The sequence below is a fragment of the Herpailurus yagouaroundi genome, unplaced genomic scaffold (genome assembly GCF_014898765.1).
Source record: "Herpailurus yagouaroundi ecotype Mexico unplaced genomic scaffold, PumYag 194, whole genome shotgun sequence".
In the NCBI taxonomy this organism is placed as follows: Eukaryota; Metazoa; Chordata; class Mammalia; order Carnivora; family Felidae; genus Herpailurus; species Herpailurus yagouaroundi.
The window spans coordinates 6159310-6175754 of NW_024412425.1; the positions used below are offsets into that span (position 1 = coordinate 6159310).

General features: G+C 61.8%; 2 protein-coding genes across 3 annotated transcripts in view; one reads left to right on the forward strand and one right to left on the reverse strand.

Annotated features, from left to right (window-relative positions):
• The window catches only part of SLC7A10 (solute carrier family 7 member 10), a 15976-nt gene extending 12067 nt beyond the window's left edge, over window positions 1-3909 (forward strand). Inside the window, exons 4-12 of the mRNA XM_040445618.1 lie at window positions 78-91; window positions 162-317; window positions 388-541; window positions 1287-1410; window positions 1491-1594; window positions 1938-2034; window positions 2251-2400; window positions 3105-3282; window positions 3520-3909. Coding sequence (XP_040301552.1) covers window positions 78-91; window positions 162-317; window positions 388-541; window positions 1287-1410; window positions 1491-1594; window positions 1938-2034; window positions 2251-2400; window positions 3105-3282; window positions 3520-3650 — 1108 coding nt within the window. The 3' untranslated portion in view covers window positions 3651-3909. The remainder of the gene's footprint in view (window positions 1-77; window positions 92-161; window positions 318-387; window positions 542-1286; window positions 1411-1490; window positions 1595-1937; window positions 2035-2250; window positions 2401-3104; window positions 3283-3519) is intronic.
• Window positions 3729-14759, reverse strand: LRP3 (LDL receptor related protein 3). Of its 2 annotated transcripts, none has more exons than XM_040446219.1 (6): window positions 14506-14759; window positions 9213-9351; window positions 7664-7878; window positions 6159-7275; window positions 5809-5941; window positions 3729-5586 (listed from the first exon to the last, which is right to left on the reverse strand). In XM_040446219.1, the coding sequence occupies exons 2-6, from the start codon at window positions 9224-9226 to the stop codon at window positions 5092-5094; spliced, it is 1974 nt and encodes a 657-aa protein (XP_040302153.1). In that variant the 5' UTR covers window positions 9227-9351; window positions 14506-14759; the 3' UTR covers window positions 3729-5091. The 2 variants fall into 2 exon arrangements, with proteins under 2 accessions (XP_040302153.1, XP_040302152.1); XM_040446218.1 differs by having other exon boundaries at window positions 3738-5567; window positions 14506-14748.
• Between the last annotated feature and the right edge of the window lie 1686 nt (window positions 14760-16445).

Here is a 16445-nt window from a genome sequence, read left to right on the forward strand (position 1 = left end):
ATGCCCCCTGCCCCTGTGTGGGAGGACTGCGGGGGCGTGGGGGGGGGGGGTGCCTCCAGCCTCCAGCCCCCTGTGAGCTCAGCCTCAGGGGGTGAGCTTCTGGCACCCCAGCTGCTACAGGGGATGCCGCCCTCCTACAGCCTGGGCTGGACTCGGCTGAGGCCCACCCACCCACTCTCCTTTCCTCTCAGTGCTCCTGACATGGGTGAACAGCTCCAGCGTGCGCTGGGCCACACGCATCCAGGACATCTTCACCGGTGGGAAGCTGCTGGCCCTGTCCCTCATCATTGGCGTGGGCTTCGTCCAGATCTTCCAAGGTAGGGCCTGGGTGGGGCCGTGCACCAGGGTGGGGAGAGGACACTGACCCTTGACCTGTGGACCCCCCAGGACACTTTGAGGAGCTGACACCCAGCAATGCCTTTGACTTCTGGATGACACCCTCCGTGGGTCACCTGGCCCTGGCCTTCCTCCAGGGCTCCTTTGCCTTCAGTGGCTGGAACTTCCTCAACTACGTCACTGAGGAGCTGGTTGACCCTCGAAAGTGAGTAGGACACCCAGCCGGGCCCTGGGAAGGGGAGGGGTGCAGCGATGGGAGAGGCAGCCTCTCTGCACGGACCTGCTGCCACCTGTGGCTCAGTCTGGTCACCTGCCTGACCATGCTGCTGCCCCACGGGGATGGCTCTGGAAAGACAGCCGGGACACTGTTCCAGCCTGGCCCTGCTCTGCATGGCTGTGGGTGAGTCACGGCCCCTTGCCGGGCCTCAGAAACACTGAGTATCACTGTCCCACTGAAAATGGATCCAGCTATTTGCATTTGGCCAAAACTTACACATGTGCACATAACACGGTCCCTACTGATAAAGCCCATGGCTCATCCGATACTCACCCAGGGTTGCAACAGAGAGGAGTTTGCGCTGGGGCGGGGGCTGGGGCTGATAGGGAGTCCCAGGAGACCCCTGGTCTAGGGACTGGGCCCCGGGGGGATTTGGGGATCTTCAAGGCTGATTTTGCCTGTATTCACTTTTCTCTTTATGTCCTGACATTAGACCTGCCCCTCAAGGTTTGATGTGTCCCCTCCCCCATGTGCCCTTCCTCCCACCAGCCCGTGGCGCAGCTGGGGCTGGGGGGTGGCAGGGAGACAGCAGTGCTGCCCCTTATCTGTCCCAAGTCCCCCAGCAGACCCAGGAGGTGGAGACTCAAAGCTCCTCCCTCGCTGGCGTCCCTGGGCCCCATCTTCCAGCCCCCACCCCAGGGCTGATGCTGACACACTTCTCCACTGCCCCCAGGAACCTACCTCGTGCCATTGTCATCTCCATCCCGCTGGTGACCTTTGTGTACACCTTCACCAATGTTGCCTACTTCACCGCCATGTCCCCCCAGGAGCTGCTGGCCTCGAACGCAGTGGCCGTGGTGAGTGGGGTCCCACTGGTACCCGGCTCCTGCCCATCCTGCCATGCCTCACGCACCACCTCTTTTCTGTGTCCACTCAGACCTTCGGGGAGAAGCTGCTGGGCTACTTTTCTTGGGTCATGCCCGTCTCCGTGGCACTTTCTACTTTTGGAGGGATCAATGGCTACCTGTTCACCTCCTCCAGGTGACTGGACTGGGTGGGGAGGGGTCAAGGTGAGGCAAGGCAGGTTCCCCTGGTGTGTGTGATCAGTACTGGGGGCCAGAGGAAGTCAAATCCTGCCAGGTGGGTCCCACCCGAAGCTGGGACAGTGAACCCCCCAGTAACAGATGTGATCCCAACTCAGCTACAGCAAGCAAAAGGGAGGCGGGCTAGACAGGGAAGAACTGGCCAGTGGGGCTGCTGGGACCCAGAGCAGGGGTCAGAGGTGACAGCTCAAGAGGGACCTCAGGTGTGGAGCTGAGGTCTAGGATCTGGTTGGTAGGGGGCCCAAGGCTGGGCTCATGGCCCCCACCAATCTCTGTCCCAGACTGTGCTTCTCTGGGGCCCGAGAGGGGCACCTGCCCAGCCTGCTGGCCATGATCCATGTCAGACACTGCACACCCATCCCTGCCCTCCTTGTCTGTGTAAGTTGTGGGACCAAGGCTGGCGGGGAGGGGAGCCGGGGCCACCCAGCAGTGTGGTAATGGCAGGGATTCCCACTGGCCCTGGGGGGCAGCCCACGGAGGGAGTGGGGAGGGCCGGGGCTCACCAACCTCCTGGCCTGAGCCGGCAGGCCCAGGACAGCCCACAGGGCTGATGGAGGCAGGTGGGAGGCCACCCTCAGCCCGGTCCTCTCCCAGTGCGGGGCCACAGCGGTCATCATGCTTGTGGGAGACACGTACACGCTCATCAACTACGTGTCCTTCATCAACTACCTCTGCTACGGTGTCACCATCCTGGGCCTTCTCGTTTTGCGCTGGAGGCGGCCAGCGCTCCACAGGCCCATCAAGGTGAGGCCTGGGGGAGGATGGGCTGGCTGGCGCTGTCAGAGCTGCCCCTTCACTCATTGGGCATGGGGGTGTGGGGTGGGGGTCAGGGTGGGGGTGGGAGTGATGACAGCATTAGGTATTCCGGCTTTGGCCACATGCTGCACCCTGCTCAAGGCTTTAAGTATGCTGATGTATTCAGCCTTCATCACAGCCCCACAAGGTGGGTGCTTTGAATATTCCCAGTTTACAGACAGGAAAATGAGGCTAAGACACAGAATTCCATGAGCACACACAAAGACAGAAGAGCCTTAATCAAGCTAAATGCAAATATTCTGTTTGCATATAAATCCTGGAGCTGGAGAAGTGCTCAGTGCCTAAAAAACATGAAACACTGAGAGAGAGAGAGAGAGAGAGAGAGAGAGAGAGAGAGAGAGACCTTCAGCCAAATGCAAGCAGCCAGCAACACCAGCAACACATAGTTACTGCATGGAACTCAGAGCCACCGAAACTTTGACAAACCCTCAACCATTTGGCAAAACGGCCATCCCATGAGTTTGTTTCTAGCATGTTTGGCTGCTGCCAGAGCAGGGGACCCTCAAGCCTCAGCTCCCAGGAAAGGGCGGCACCTCGGGATCCCCCTCCCCCCACCCCTACCGGGGTGGTGGGGCAGGAGGGCCCAGGGAAGGTCCTGCGCCTCCGTTGGCAGTCCCGTCGCTCTCCCCCAGGTGAACCTCCTGGTCCCCATCGCATACTTGGTTTTCTGGGCATTCCTGCTGGTCTTCAGCTTCATCTCGGAGCCCATGGTGTGTGGAGTCGGCGTCATCATCATCCTCACGGGGGTGCCTGTTTTCTTCCTGGGAGTGTTCTGGAGAAGCAAACCAAAGTGTGTGCACAGACTCACAGGTGAGCCAGGCAGCCTCCCCAAGGTGGCGGGGCCGGGAAACGTGACCTGTTAGGGACTCACCCTGGAGCAGGACCTCCCAGCAGTTGCGGTGACAACAGGGGGTCCAATCGCCACCCGACATCTCCCCAAGATGTGGCCCCAGGGTCCAGGATCCACCCAAAGGGAGCGGCTCCCTGAGGACCCCTGCCCCACAGGCTCGGATCCCAAGGTCTATCTGTTTGTCTCTCTGTCCTCAGAATCCATGACACGCTGGGGCCAGGAGCTGTGCTTTGTGGTCTACCCCCAGGGAGCCCCTGAGGAAGAGGAAAATGGCCCGTGCCAGCCCTCCCCACTGCCCACCAGGGACAAGCCCTTGAAAACGCAATGAGACATTTGCGGAGCCTGAAGCAGCTGTTTCTGTTTACATGTTGTTTATTGAGGAGGTGTTTTTGCAAAATAAGTTGGGTTTTTTTTGTTTTTTTGTTTTGTCCTGAAAAAAAGAGAGAGAGAGAGAGAGAGGGAGAGATCTGACTCCTTTGAGTCCTGTGCTGAGAGAGCCCTGGAGGTATTGGCTGGGCTCCCTGTCAGTGCTGCCCTGCTCACTTTCCTGGAAATGTCTATGAATAAAACAGGGTTGGTGGGCGGTGTGCTTGTCTTAGGCGAGTCCCTGGTGGGCATGACCCGGTGGGGCTTGTGTGGTGCTGGCTGAGGAAGGTGCCCCAGCAGGCTCTGGAGGGGGCCTATGGCTCTGCCACTTGAACCAGGCACTTCCTTTCTCCCTTGTGGGGTCCAGAGCCAGCCTTGACCCAAAGGGACACCGGGGTTGGGAAACACCTCGTGCGCCCCTCCCCGGGACCCGCAACGCCAGCTCTAGGCTCAACCACCGAGGTCGGTCCGGGTGTTTCTGCTGGAACTGCCTTTCCCTCAGCCCCATAAATCTCTGTGGAGTGACTGCCAGGACTTCAGAGCCCATGGCCTCACCCTGATTTACAGGGGAAACTGAGAGCCTGCGGCAGGATGGGATGGATTTAGCCACTGTCAGTTGGTGCTCGGCCACTGTCACCTGAGAAAGCATCCAGCAGCATCTCCCAGGGGCCTCAAGGCCTGCAAGAGACCATGGATTTCCTCTACCCTGTGCCCACATTCCCAGCCCTGCCCTCATGCCCAGGAGATTAACCCCTCAGCCAGAGGGCAAAGGGCATCTGCCTGGCCGGGCCTGTACTGACACCACAGGCATGAGGCTGGGGCCAGCAGCCTCCTAGCCTGCTCCTCTAGGGATGGCTGGGAGGATGGGGAGGGCTGAGCACTGACAGAGGGCCCCGCCATGGACTAGGTCTGTGGCACCCATAACCCTGCTCAGTCCAGCACAGCTCTGGCACCCTAGAGGGTGAATGAAGCAAGAAGCCACAGAGAACACTCCAGAGAGCCCTGCCCTAACTCTCCTGCTTCTTCAGAAATGGATTCCCAGAATGGAGAAAGAGGTAGAGTGAGACCCCAGGGTGCCTGCAGAGGGGCTCCTCACTCCACCCCGCTCCTCACTCAAACCCCCACAGCCCTGGCCCGCTGTGTCCACCAGGGCTGGGGGTGCCGATGCAGCAGGCTAGCTGGGCCTCTGGGTGGCTTCTCTGCAACAAAGAAGGACGCGGAGGCAGGGTAGAAACGACTGTGTATTCCCTGGTTACAAAGCGGGGCTGTGGCGGTCACCAGCATGTCCAGCAGGTCAGCAGACCAGCAGGGCCTCATCGTCACTGGCCTCCAACGTTGGGGAGCAGGGTGGTGGGGGACTCCTGCAGACACCCAATGGCTCTGGTGGGTGGGGGCCCAGGGTGCTACTGGCAGTGGGAGCCAGGGGGTGAGGGTCCTGGGCCGAGCAGGGCTCCCGAGGCGCTTCGGCAGGGGCCAGACTGTCCACCAAAGAGTCCCTGCAGGCCTTTCTGTCCTTGTCCCCCAGCCTGCACTCTGGGTCCCGCAGGCCGGAGGGGGGAGGCACAGCAGATCCCGCCTCTGATGCATGGCCTGGGACACTGGGGGGCCCATCCCCAGCCCCTACAGGGCTGCCTGTGTCCGTGAGGGGTGCTGGGGGATCTGGGGTGGCCCCCGGTGCAGGCTGGAGGAGCCCGTCCCCCAGCACCGTCTGTGAGGTGCGCGCAGCGGTCAGCAGTGGGATCTGTCCCCGCGGTGCCCGCGGCCGGTGAAAGAGCCGGTTCCAGAGGCGGCCGAGGCGGCGGCGGGAGGGCCCTCGGCGGGAGGCGTGCCTGCGCATCTGTCTCCGCATGGCTGTGCGAAGGTTCTGTAGCACCGAGGCCTGGAGGGTGGGGCGGTGGCTGAGAGGGCAGAGGTCAGCACGACCCCAAGAGACCAACTCGTTCTCCCCAACGTGGCCGTGGTGGCCCCCCACATCACCCTGCCCCGGCCTCACCTTCCGCCTCCCTCGACCCCTGGGCCATGCACTGTCCGACCTGGCCCCTAAGTCTCCCGGTCTGGGCGTTCTCTGAGGTCCAAGCAGGAGCCCCGCCCGGGGCGGGATCTCACCCTCTGGCGCTCACCTGGGACGCACTGTAGACGGGAAAGTCCTCCACGGGCGGAATGAGGCCCTGCGCGATGAGCTGCCCATAGGACGGGGGTGCCTCCCGCCGCACAAACTCAGCCTCCAGGCGCGTCATCTGGGTCTCGAAGGCCCTGAAAATCGCGGGCAGGAGGGCAGCATGGCGGGGCTGGCCAGGACCACACTCTCCCTCCGACATACACCGGGCCCCCAGCCCTCCACTCTGACCTCCCAGGACGCACAGGAGAAGTCCACCAGCCGGAGGCCTGAGACTGGGGACGCAGCCCTCGCGGCGGAGCGCGGCGCAGGGAGCCCCGCCCCTTCCCACTGCGGCGGCGCGGCCCCGCCCACCTGTACTCCTGCGTGCGCAGCGAGTAGAGCTTGAAGGCGCAGCCCAGGGCGATGACCAGCAGCAGGCCGCACACCAGGCTGCCGATGAGGGCGGCGGTGATGACCTTCCGCGGCACCGCCGCCAGACAGCCGTGCTCGTCGCTGCCGTCCTGGCAGTCCTCCTGGCCGTCACAGCGCCACGTCTCGAAGATGCACAGGTTGGTGCCGCAGTGGAAGGTGCCGGGCTGGCAGGAGAAGCAGTTCTTCTCGTCGGCGCCGTCGGGGCAGCTCTTCTGGTTGTTGCAGCGGTCGGCGGGCGCGTAGCACAGGCCGCTGCCGCCCTCGCAGGGGTACTGGTCGGGCGGGCAGGCGGGGCAGCCCTGCTCGTCGCGGCCGCTGGCACAGTGCCACCAGCCGTCGCAGCGCTGCGGCTCCGAGAAGCAGCCCTGCTCGCCCGCGTCCCCCGCGGCCCCCTCGCTGCTGCTCCCACATGGCTGCTCCCACGGGAGGCAGTAGCCCTTCACCTGATAGGTGGCGTTGAAGCCGTGGCCGGCGCTGCGGGCGCGGGCGTGGTAGGCCACGGTGAGGCGGCCCTGGGCGGCCTCCAGGCTCACGGGCCGGTGGTTGCTGCGGTAGGACAGCGTCTGCAGCAGGCGGTCCCCGCGCTCGCCCAGGCCCTCGTAGACCTGCACGTAGTCGTCGTAGCCCAGCCGCAGCTCCAGCTGCAGCAGCACGCGCCGCGGGTCCTGCGTGTCCACCAGCCACGTGCAGTGAAGGTCCGAGGGCCCACGGGCTGCGCCAAACAGGTCCGGGGAGGCGAAGGAGCCGTAGAAGCTGCCCAGCCGCCGGCCACACGCCAGGTCGGGGCAGCCGGCCTCGTCGGAGCCGTCCCCGCAGTCCTGGGTGCCATCGCAGCGCCTCTCGGCGGGCAGGCAGCGCGTGGAGCGCGCCCCGCTGCAGGGGAAGGTGCCCCCCGGGCACAGGCTGCCGGGTGGCTCAGAGGCAGGCGCCGAGCAGTTGCCCTCGTCAGAGCCGTCGCCACACTCGTCCACAGTATTGCATTGCCACGGCCCGGGCAGGCACTTGCCGTTATCACAGCGGAACTCGTCTGCCTGGCAGGACGCCTGGCCCAGCTTCCCTGTGGGGTGAAGAGCATGGGGGAAGGGGGCAGTCAGGGGAGAGCAGAGCCTCCCTCCAGCGTGGGACCGGGCGCCAGGAGCAGGTAGGGTGGTTCCCCTGTCCCGGGGTGGCAGGGCCTCTCCATGGCCACCCGAGGTGCAGAGACCCCTCAAATGCCAGAGTGGGCTCATCCCTGACTTGACCGAAGGGTGAGGCGTGAGCCACTCACTCTAGCCAAGTCTATGAAGTGGGGTCAGGGAGCTCGAGGGGCTGACCAGTCCCAGTCCCCCGACTGACTGGGCTGCTGGGGAAGACCCTGCAGGGAGTGGGCCAAGAGAGGGTACTGCCTGGGCCCTTGGAGCCCTCGGGCTCTGTGGTGCCCTGCCCCACCGTGCCGCCAGCATCACCTCGGATGTACGAGAGACGGAAGCCCTGGGCTTGGCCGGAGCTGGAGGCGTCAGAGTGGAAGAAGATCCAGACGTGGTCCCGGGCAGAGATGAAGGCAGGCGGGATGGCAGAGCCACAGAGCCGGAAGGCCTCCTGGCGGGGCGGGGCTGCTGGGCCCAGCATGAGCCAGTCCAGGGAGCACTGGTGGGACTCCTCCACGTCAAAGTTGCGGAAGCTGCCGGGGCAGAGAGGAAGGAGGACCGTGGGTGTGGGCGGGCAGGCAGGGAGCCCACAGACGTGAGCTTACGGCAAGGGTGGCCAGCCACACTGGTCCCTCTACTCCTTCATGCTGGGCCTCTTAGTGGGACCCCAGCCACCATCCAGGGGCCTGAGGGCAGCTGCATGAAGAATCAGAACAACCGTGGACATCCCCATTGAGGCTCTGGGAGGGCCTCACCTTTCTGCCCTCCATCAGCACACACAGTGCCCACCCCAAAGCCAAAGTGGAGGGGGAGTCAGTTCCTTCCCCTGACACTGTCTCTTCAAGGGCAAGACCCAAGAGTCCAGATCCCTCCCACACTGGGTCTGCTGGGACAGACCTAGCACAAACTCACAGGCTTATCCAGTGAGGGGGCACACGCACACAGGGCTGGCCTAGCCTACATCTGGGTGACAGCTTGTCTCCTGGGGAGAAACGCTGCAGCTGGCCTCCCACCCAGGCTATAGGACAAGCAGGCCACAGGGCCAGGGAGTACCCTAGAAGTGGCCAATAAGGGTGGAGTCTTTGAAGAAAGAGTGCCTGAGAGCCACGGCCCTGCGGCCACAGGGAAACTGGCAGGACCACCAGGAGAGACCCCCATCGTGCGCATCACATCCCTGTGCTTTGGAGCTAGGGAGTACCTGGGCCTGCTGGGCTTTGGCATGTAGGAGAGTGACACCCCAGCCAGACACCCCATGGCCACCCCAGGCCAGGGGTTTCAGCCTCGGTTCCACTGTCTAGCCACCTCATCCCAGCACCCTCTGCACATCCCTGCAGCTACAGCACCGGGCTCCTGCCTGGCTCCCTCTCCTGCCGAGACTGCCCCCAGACCCCGGGGGAAAAACCCTGCTCTAGGCTCCATGCCAGCCTGGCCTCAAGCCACCTGCAGGACACTTCTGCCACCTCAGGGACAGCTGGACCACACCAACCAGTCCCCAGGGCTTCTCTCCCTGGCCGGGCTGTGATTGACAGCCCCCACTCCTCATGAGAGAGGCTCTCGCAGAAGTCCAGCAGGAGAGGCAGCCAGCTGCAGGGACCCACAGAGCCCGGGGCACGCTCACATGCTCACACGTGCCCACACACATGAACTTACACACATATATGCTCACAGCTGCCCTCTGCACCTGTTCATACATGTGCTCACTCACATGCACGCACTCACACATGCTCTCATACATGCCCTCTACACCTGTTCATACATGCACTCACGTGCATGTACCGTCACACACCCACACGCTCTTTCACATACACACTCACTCAGCCTGTGTAAGGCCCACGGAGTCTCCCTCTGATGCCCTAGGTCCCCTTACCTGATGGTGATCATATCCCCGCGGTCACCCTGGATGTACCAGCTGCAGTTGGTGCCCGGTGGGTAGTTGAGGGGCCAGGCTGGGCTGTAGATGACACCGCGCCGTTCCGTGTGCTGTTCCAGCTTTCCGCTGCAGGCAGCTGTTGGGAGAAGAGGCTGAGAAGTGCTGGCCTCCCGTTTGGGTGGGAGGTGAGGTGGGAGGCCCACTTGATCCCCCCCATGGCTTGAGCACAGGCCTGCCCCAGGGTGGGATCAAGTCAGATGAGGGTAGCCATGGCCAGGGCAAGGCCAACCTCAAGACTTCATTGGAATTCCGTGTGGAGGGCCAAGGACGCACAAGGACTCAGGGCAGCCTCAGCTCCCAACCCTGCCCCGTGCACCAGAGTGTAGGTCTCACTCCCCACTCCCGGCAGGGCTGCGAATGAACCCACCGGCAGTCCCCTTGGCACCTCCAGGGTGCAGCCTGCGTGGACAGTCCTGCTGTGGTTCCCTGCCTGCCCTCCCTGGTGTAGGTATAAATACAGGCCTCAGCCCTGGGAAGGGAGGGGCTTTGCTCACCCAGCACATATTTACTGAGTAGCTACTAAGTGCCCGGCACAAGTACTAGGTGTGCTGAGTAAGACAGTCAAAAGCCCTGCCCCATGGAGGCTGCCGGGAGAGCAGACATGCTGATCTCTGGGTGGAGTAAAGATCATAACACAGGCCTGCAGGGAGGCCAGTGTCCAGATGTGGCTGGAAACACAGGCTGAGTCCGCTCACACCTTGTGTGGCACTGGGGTTTCATCCTAAGCGTAAGTGGGAAGCCACTGGAGGTAGATGTTATAACCAGACAAGGAGACAGGCTCAGAGAGGATAAGTGACCTTCCCGTGGCCACACAGCAGTAGGTGGCAGAGTCAGACTCGACCCTGGTCCTCTGGTAGGATCGGCCTCTCACTGCCATCCGCGAACCCACGCACCAGGGACAAGTGCGGGTTATCATTCCAGCCAGTATGGTGAAGCAGTGTCACCACGCCCAGCCCTGCCAGCCTCACTTCACCCTCTTCATTATCCATGCCTCTGCTTCCAGCTGAGCCCGCCTAGCCTGAAGACTGCAGAGCTGACCCCGGTGTCAGGCAAGGTCCCTGCACTTGGCCACACCCACCCCTCCCAGCCCCTGCAGCCCTCCACCACACCACCTCATCTGATCCTCACAAAAGCCTGTGGCAAAGGCAGGGCCCATTATACAGATGGAGAAACTGAGGTCAGTAACACCACCTCCTCACTCTCCCACTGCCTGGCACCTTCCACTGTCGCCCTAGAAACCAGGGTCTCTCTGCTGGCTCTTAACAAGACTCTTTGGGACCCCAAACTGCACGGCTGCAGAAAGGAGAGTGGAAGTCTCCAGCCGCCTCCCGTGCTCATAGGACTGTGACCTGGAGGTCCAGGTCATCTGATACTCTAACAGGGAAGTGGAAACCCCCACAGACAGCTCACAAAAGCCTCAAAGGACTAGAAGAGAAACACCACACTTAACCCTAAAACACGGCTGGGCACCCTTGGGCTGCCGTCAGAGCCCCAATAGTCCCTGGTCACCAAGGCACCAGCCAGGCCTCTCTGCTTGGCACTCACCTGTGGCCCGGAAGGCCAGCCTTCCTGACCCTCAGATTTCTTACCTATTAAGCAGGAGCATTATTGCACCTGCTTAATAGGTAGATTAATAGGTAGAGCACCCAGGAGGGGAAGGACAAGGGCCCCTTCCCTCTGACAGATGAGCCCCCCCCCCCGAGACCCTGGGTGCTGACCAGGGGGCCTGGGAGGTGTGAGGCTATGAAACCAGAAGAAGCTTCTCCTCCTGGATGGTGCTGGACAAGAGATTCACAGGCAGGGAGAGCCTAGTATGGCTGACTCAAATCTCTAAAGCCATGATTAACGAGAAGTCAGGAGACTCCGTCAGCCAGGGTGGGAACCACCCTTTGTTGCCTTGACCCTCAGCCCCTGGGACAGGGCCTGGAGCAAAGCAGGGCCTAGTCTGTACCTACCCTGGCCAGGAGGCCTTCCTCAGTGACAAAACATTCAGGCCAGGGTCCTCACCCACAGTGGTTGCAGAAAGCCAGGCCCGTGCATCTTCTACAGGCATCACCTGCCTCAGCCAGAATCTTCCTCTAGACCTACGTCTATCCTCCTTTCCAGAGGCAGGCAGCCTGTCTCTGGAACCACCAGGCAAGTCAGGAGCAGATGACTAGACAGCAGCCAGCCCAGCCCTACCTCTCAACAAAGCCCCTGACAGCATGTCCCCCACACAGCCTTACCCCTGAGCACTCCCCAAGGCTGCCCAGAAATTCCCACCTAGGCGGCAGCGAAAGCACTCAGTTTGCTCTTCTCCAAAGTGGGGGCACAGAGCTCATGTCCTCTGCAGCCATCAGCCTGGCCCACTCACAGTGACCGTGGAGCAAGAGAGAGGGAGCTGCGAGCTCTGGTCAGGGCCTCCTGACTGGACGCTGCTTGGCCATGAGCCTGGAGGCTGCCACCAGCTCAGACAACCAACTCCAGGCCTCTGCATGACGGCAGCCTCACTCCCACCCCAACAAGCCACCCTGGGACCTGGGCACAGGTGGGGGAAAGGCCTCACAAATCCAGTTCCAGGGCCCACATTGCCAGGCACTCCATTCCACCCTAGGCCTCACCTTGTCCATCAGTAAAATGGAGCCCATGGGTGCTGCTTGTCTCAGAGGTAGTCGGGAAATTCTAGGAAAGTGGCAGCCTCTAGGCAGATATTCATGTGATGGGGTGAGTGGGGGTACGCCCTGCGTGGGTGAGGATCCCACAGAGTGTGTGATGATGGGTAGGTAGTGACAGGTGCTAGGAGGACCGTACGTTTGCAGGATAGAGGGTGTGCGGTGTCGGGGCAGAGAAGCCTGTCTGAGCTTTAAATGGAGGTGACCCGTGTTCACTCCAGCAGAAGACCGCTCGGCCCTCAGGACCGGTGGCCCTGCTCAGGGGGGCAAGGGATGAATGAGCACTTCCAGACCAGCGAGCGTCCTTCTTTCCCGGTCCAAAGAGTCGTGAAATGCTCTTGAGGAAGCATGAGCAAGGCCCGATAGAGCACAATTTGCGGATCTGGTTTCCAGAGGCAATCAATACTCCAGACAACTTGCCTGCTCTAACTGCACAGCAGAGAGCTGGGGGCCCCACCCCGGTGCTCGGGGAAGCTGCCAGGGGAGTGGAAGGCAGCCCGGACACGCTGTCCAGGTCAGGAAGCTGGCGCCACGGCAGCCACACGGCCTAGCCCAGAGTCCGGGGTGCGGGAGGTGACGACCTGCGGCAGGACGGGGTCTGAGAGGCCAACACCCGTGAGGTTTCCAGGCAGTCCAGCTGGGCCCTCAGGCAGCCAGAAGCTGCTCTCCAATGCTCTTAGCAATGCTAGTGGGACAGAGCTAGACTCCAGGAGAGCTAGGGCCCCAGACTGCCACCTGTGGCCACCTAGGCCACCACGCAGTCAGGCTCCCAGGGCGCCACGCATAGGCGCCCTGATGCGAACCGCAGCCCCTGAAACTGGGGAATGAGGGCCTGCTGAGAACAATGTGGACCCTGGCTAAAAACAACCAAATGTGCAGACCTGGATGGCTGTCTTTGTCTCCCTGGCACTACGAGGGAACCTTGTCCCTATAGCAACACTGTTCTAAACCTGGGGCACGGGCATGTGGCAGATGTGTTTGAGGTCACATGCCCACCCACCATAGTAGCAGAAGGCCTCACCTGGGGCTCACAATCTGTAAGACCCGGCCCCCCTCCCCCCCTCCCTCCCACTCTCTACCGTGGTCACAGACCCCTGACCCCAGCAGGGCCAGTCAGCCTCCTCTGGAAAATTGGGATGGGGAGACTGGGCAGTTAGCGGTGAGGGCCAGGACACCAGGCAGCACTGGGGCTGGCTCGGTGCTGAGTAAGGCAGGGCCCTGGGCCAGCTGTGTCAGCAGAGGAGGCCAGACAGCAGGGAGCAGGAGATGATGTGCAGGGGGAACCAGGAGGGAGCCTGAGGAGCCACATCTGAGAGATGGGCCTCTGAAAGCAGCCTCTGTGGGCCCTGGGCCTCCCCATCCCAGTGACCCTGGCCAGCAGAGATCCCTCTCCCTGAGCCAGCCTCAGTGGCTTTCTGCTACGAGGCACTGAGCAGAACGAGAAGTCCCAGGTGCCTCCAAACCACTATGCAGCCCTGCAGACAGCAAATGAGTCACCGACCCCCCACGTTGGAGACCATACATTCTCCCCTGCTCCCTAAGGCCCTCCTCAGATGCCCCCTGGTGGCCCCAGGGCCCTGAGGGCCTGGGCTTCCCCGCAGCAGCCCCCTCAGCAAAGAGCAAACACTCTGATGGCCTCAGTCTCCCCTCCTGCTCCTGACAGTCTTTGCTGGCCCTGGCATTGGGCCAGAGCACAAAGATGGCCTGTGGATGGCTGGACCCACTCGGACAGGAGGAGGCAGGGAGGAGCAGTTCTGACCGTGTGTCTTAGGTTCGGTAGGTCTACTTGGCAACCACCGATCCCAGGGCCAAAACATCAGCCAAAGTGTTCATCTCTCTCCTGCACACCAGCTGGCCTGAAGCTGGTCTTGCCCAGACAGACCAGCTGAACCCAGGCTGAGCCACCTACTTTTCTAACTCACAACCAAGTCAGTATTTTCCCTGCTCTGGGTGATCCTGGCACCAGGCACCCGGCAACTGGACCCCACCCCTGTAGCCTCAAGCCTGCCAGAGTCATTCAAACTAGCCCATTCTGAGCTGTTTCCCCTTCCCTGCCTTGACTTCCCCCCTCTCAAGACACATAGGTAACAAATTTGTCAATGGCATTGGCCTCTCTGTGCCATCACCCATTCATACCTTTATAAATTCAATCCCAGGTATAATTTTAAAACAGGCAAGCATCTCATGGTGCCTTGTGGCCTCAGGGAACCCCACGGTCTACAGGAAGCACAATCTGTCGATTCTACTGGACCTGTGACAGTTTGCTAGTGGCATTAAGCCACCATGTGTCATTGCCATGCTGAGCACCTTGCCTCATTTGCCCATTGACCCTAATAAGCAGGCTCTGAGGTAGATCCTGTTATCGCATCCATTTTAAAAAGAGAAACTGAGACTCAAGGAGGTGTAAGCTTGCCCAGGGCCAAACGGCTCCTTTGTGATGCAGAAAAAATGCCCAAGGACTGAAGCTGAAAGAGGCCAGCTGACCTCAGGGGTGGACAGGCCCTGAAGGCCTGTCCTCAGAGGTCACTAAACCAGAAGGACAGGGAGGAAGGGAAGAAAGAGAGAAGCATCTTACTCACCTAAGGCAGGGACTGCGCTGCTGAGCCGCCCAGTGAGGACGATGTTCACTGTGGGAAATACAGGGAGGAGTCAGTAGGGGGCAGTGGCTCTTGGGGACCCAGACACCTGCACTGAGCCAACAGCAGCCCTTGATGGGCACAGGACAACATGGCCAAACCCCCGGCTGGTTCTCTTCATCTCACAGGGCAAGGCCCAGAGTGCTGCTGCCACAGAGACTTCCACTCCCACCCGGTCCTGCCAGATGGGAAGAGGGGAGGACCACAGAGGGTCTCGGGACCCACCCCCCACTCCCACAGCCAAAGAGAGTGGGGTGCAAGGTTGGCTGCACTCTGGCTGCTCCCCAGGCCTGGGAATTCTAACTCCTGTAGGATGGGGTGTATTTCTGTCTCCCCTGTCCAGCTTGGGAATTCATGCCTGGACCACCCTGGTTCAGCCTGGATAAGGGCTCTGCCTGCAAGGGGGCCCCTACCACTTGGAAGGGCTTCCTCACTCTGAGGAGCCTTGCCAGCCACGGGGTCTACCAGCAGTCAGGGCAGGAAGAAGCAGTTCTGATTACCACATTTTATAGGGATGCACAGTTAGCAGGATTCACGGTCCACTCCCTGTGCCATGCTGACCTTGAGAAGAGAGGCAAAGAAATCTGCCACCTACCCCCTCAAGTATCCACCTGCATGGCCTTTGTCCTTTGCTTTCACCTACTGCTTTCCTGCAAGGGGGTTATAGGACCAAGAGGGGAATATGGGCAAACTCAGCTTCCCAGGGTTCAGGATGCCCCCTTCCCCCAACATCAAGGATGCCAAGGGAGGCAGAGAGCACCTCTGCCCAGGTCAGTCCCCAACTGGTGAGGAAGCAGGGGCAGATAGATGCCCCCTCTGAAAACACCCAGGCTCTGCTAGGCAGAGCCCATGCCACATCTGGGCAGGGAGGGCCCCCTGAGGGAAGCCCAGCACCCAGCAGCTCAGAGTCCAGAGAGCACATGGTACTAACAGACTGGGGAGTGGGCGCTTTGGAGGGGTGGGGTCCCAGCCCTTAGCCATTCACACAGCTGAGGCAAGGGGCCTTCCAGAAGACTCAGAGCTCCCTGATTACTGAAGGGCAGAGGAGGGTGCAGCTGAACGCTGACAGGTTTCTTTTTTACTATGTCATTTCAGTAGCTTCGGCAAACCTACAGGGCTTACAGAATCTTCACTAGTGACACCATAGGGTGTCCCCTGATGACCCCAAGCTCAGATAATGGCCTCCCTCCTCCTCATGGTAAATAAAGGAGCCATGTGGGTTGAGGATTTAACTCCTTTCTTTCCCTCTCCCCCACACAGGGCGGTGGAAAGGTGGACAGAAAAACTCCCGGACAGGGCAGGAGTCCCTCCCTGCCCCCCTCAGGTGCCAGGCCTGGACAGGTCCCCGGGTCCTCCCCAGACACACCACTCGGGGCTGAACAGGCCTGCCCCGCTGGGTCTAAGAGACACAAAGGGAAGACAGGAGTCACTCTCCCAGCTGCCTCCCGCCGGCATCCTCAACGCGGCTCCCGCTAGCACCCGCCCCCGCCCCAAGTCCCGGCAGGAAACAGTTCCTTCTTCTGGGGACTACCGGCCGCAGACCCGCCCGCCTCGCCTTTGTCCGCAGCTCCGGAGGCCCCAGCCCCGGCAGGCCGGGCGGAAAGCCGCTGCCTGCCAACCCCGGCCGCCCGCACCACCCGGGCGCCCCGCGCCCCGGGATCCGCGCTCTGTTCCAAGCCGGGCGGGAGCCGGGGTTCGGCTGCCAGAGCCGCCCCCCACCCAGGCCTGGCACCCCAGCAGGCCGGGGATCCAGGGGGCCGTCTGCTCGCGCAGGGCGCGTCCGGGAAGCCCCGGCCGGAGCCCGGGGGAGCGGCGCGGGCCGGGGTCGCCCAGGGCGCGGCGCGGAGCTGCAAGGCGGGGGCGCGGACCCACCCGGCCTGCGC

What these genes read in the sequence shown, in the direction of transcription:
- LRP3 (XM_040446218.1), bottom strand. An exon ending in CCGTCTCTCGTACATCCGAG is followed by an intron (nt 7,276 to 7,663) that starts GTGATGCTGGCG and finishes TTCACCCCACAG; the next exon opens with GGAAGCTGGGCCAGGCGTCC. An exon ending in CTGCGCACGCAGGAGTACAG is followed by an intron (nt 5,942 to 6,158) that starts GTGGGCGGGGCC and finishes CGCGATTTTCAG; the next exon opens with GGCCTTCGAGACCCAGATGA.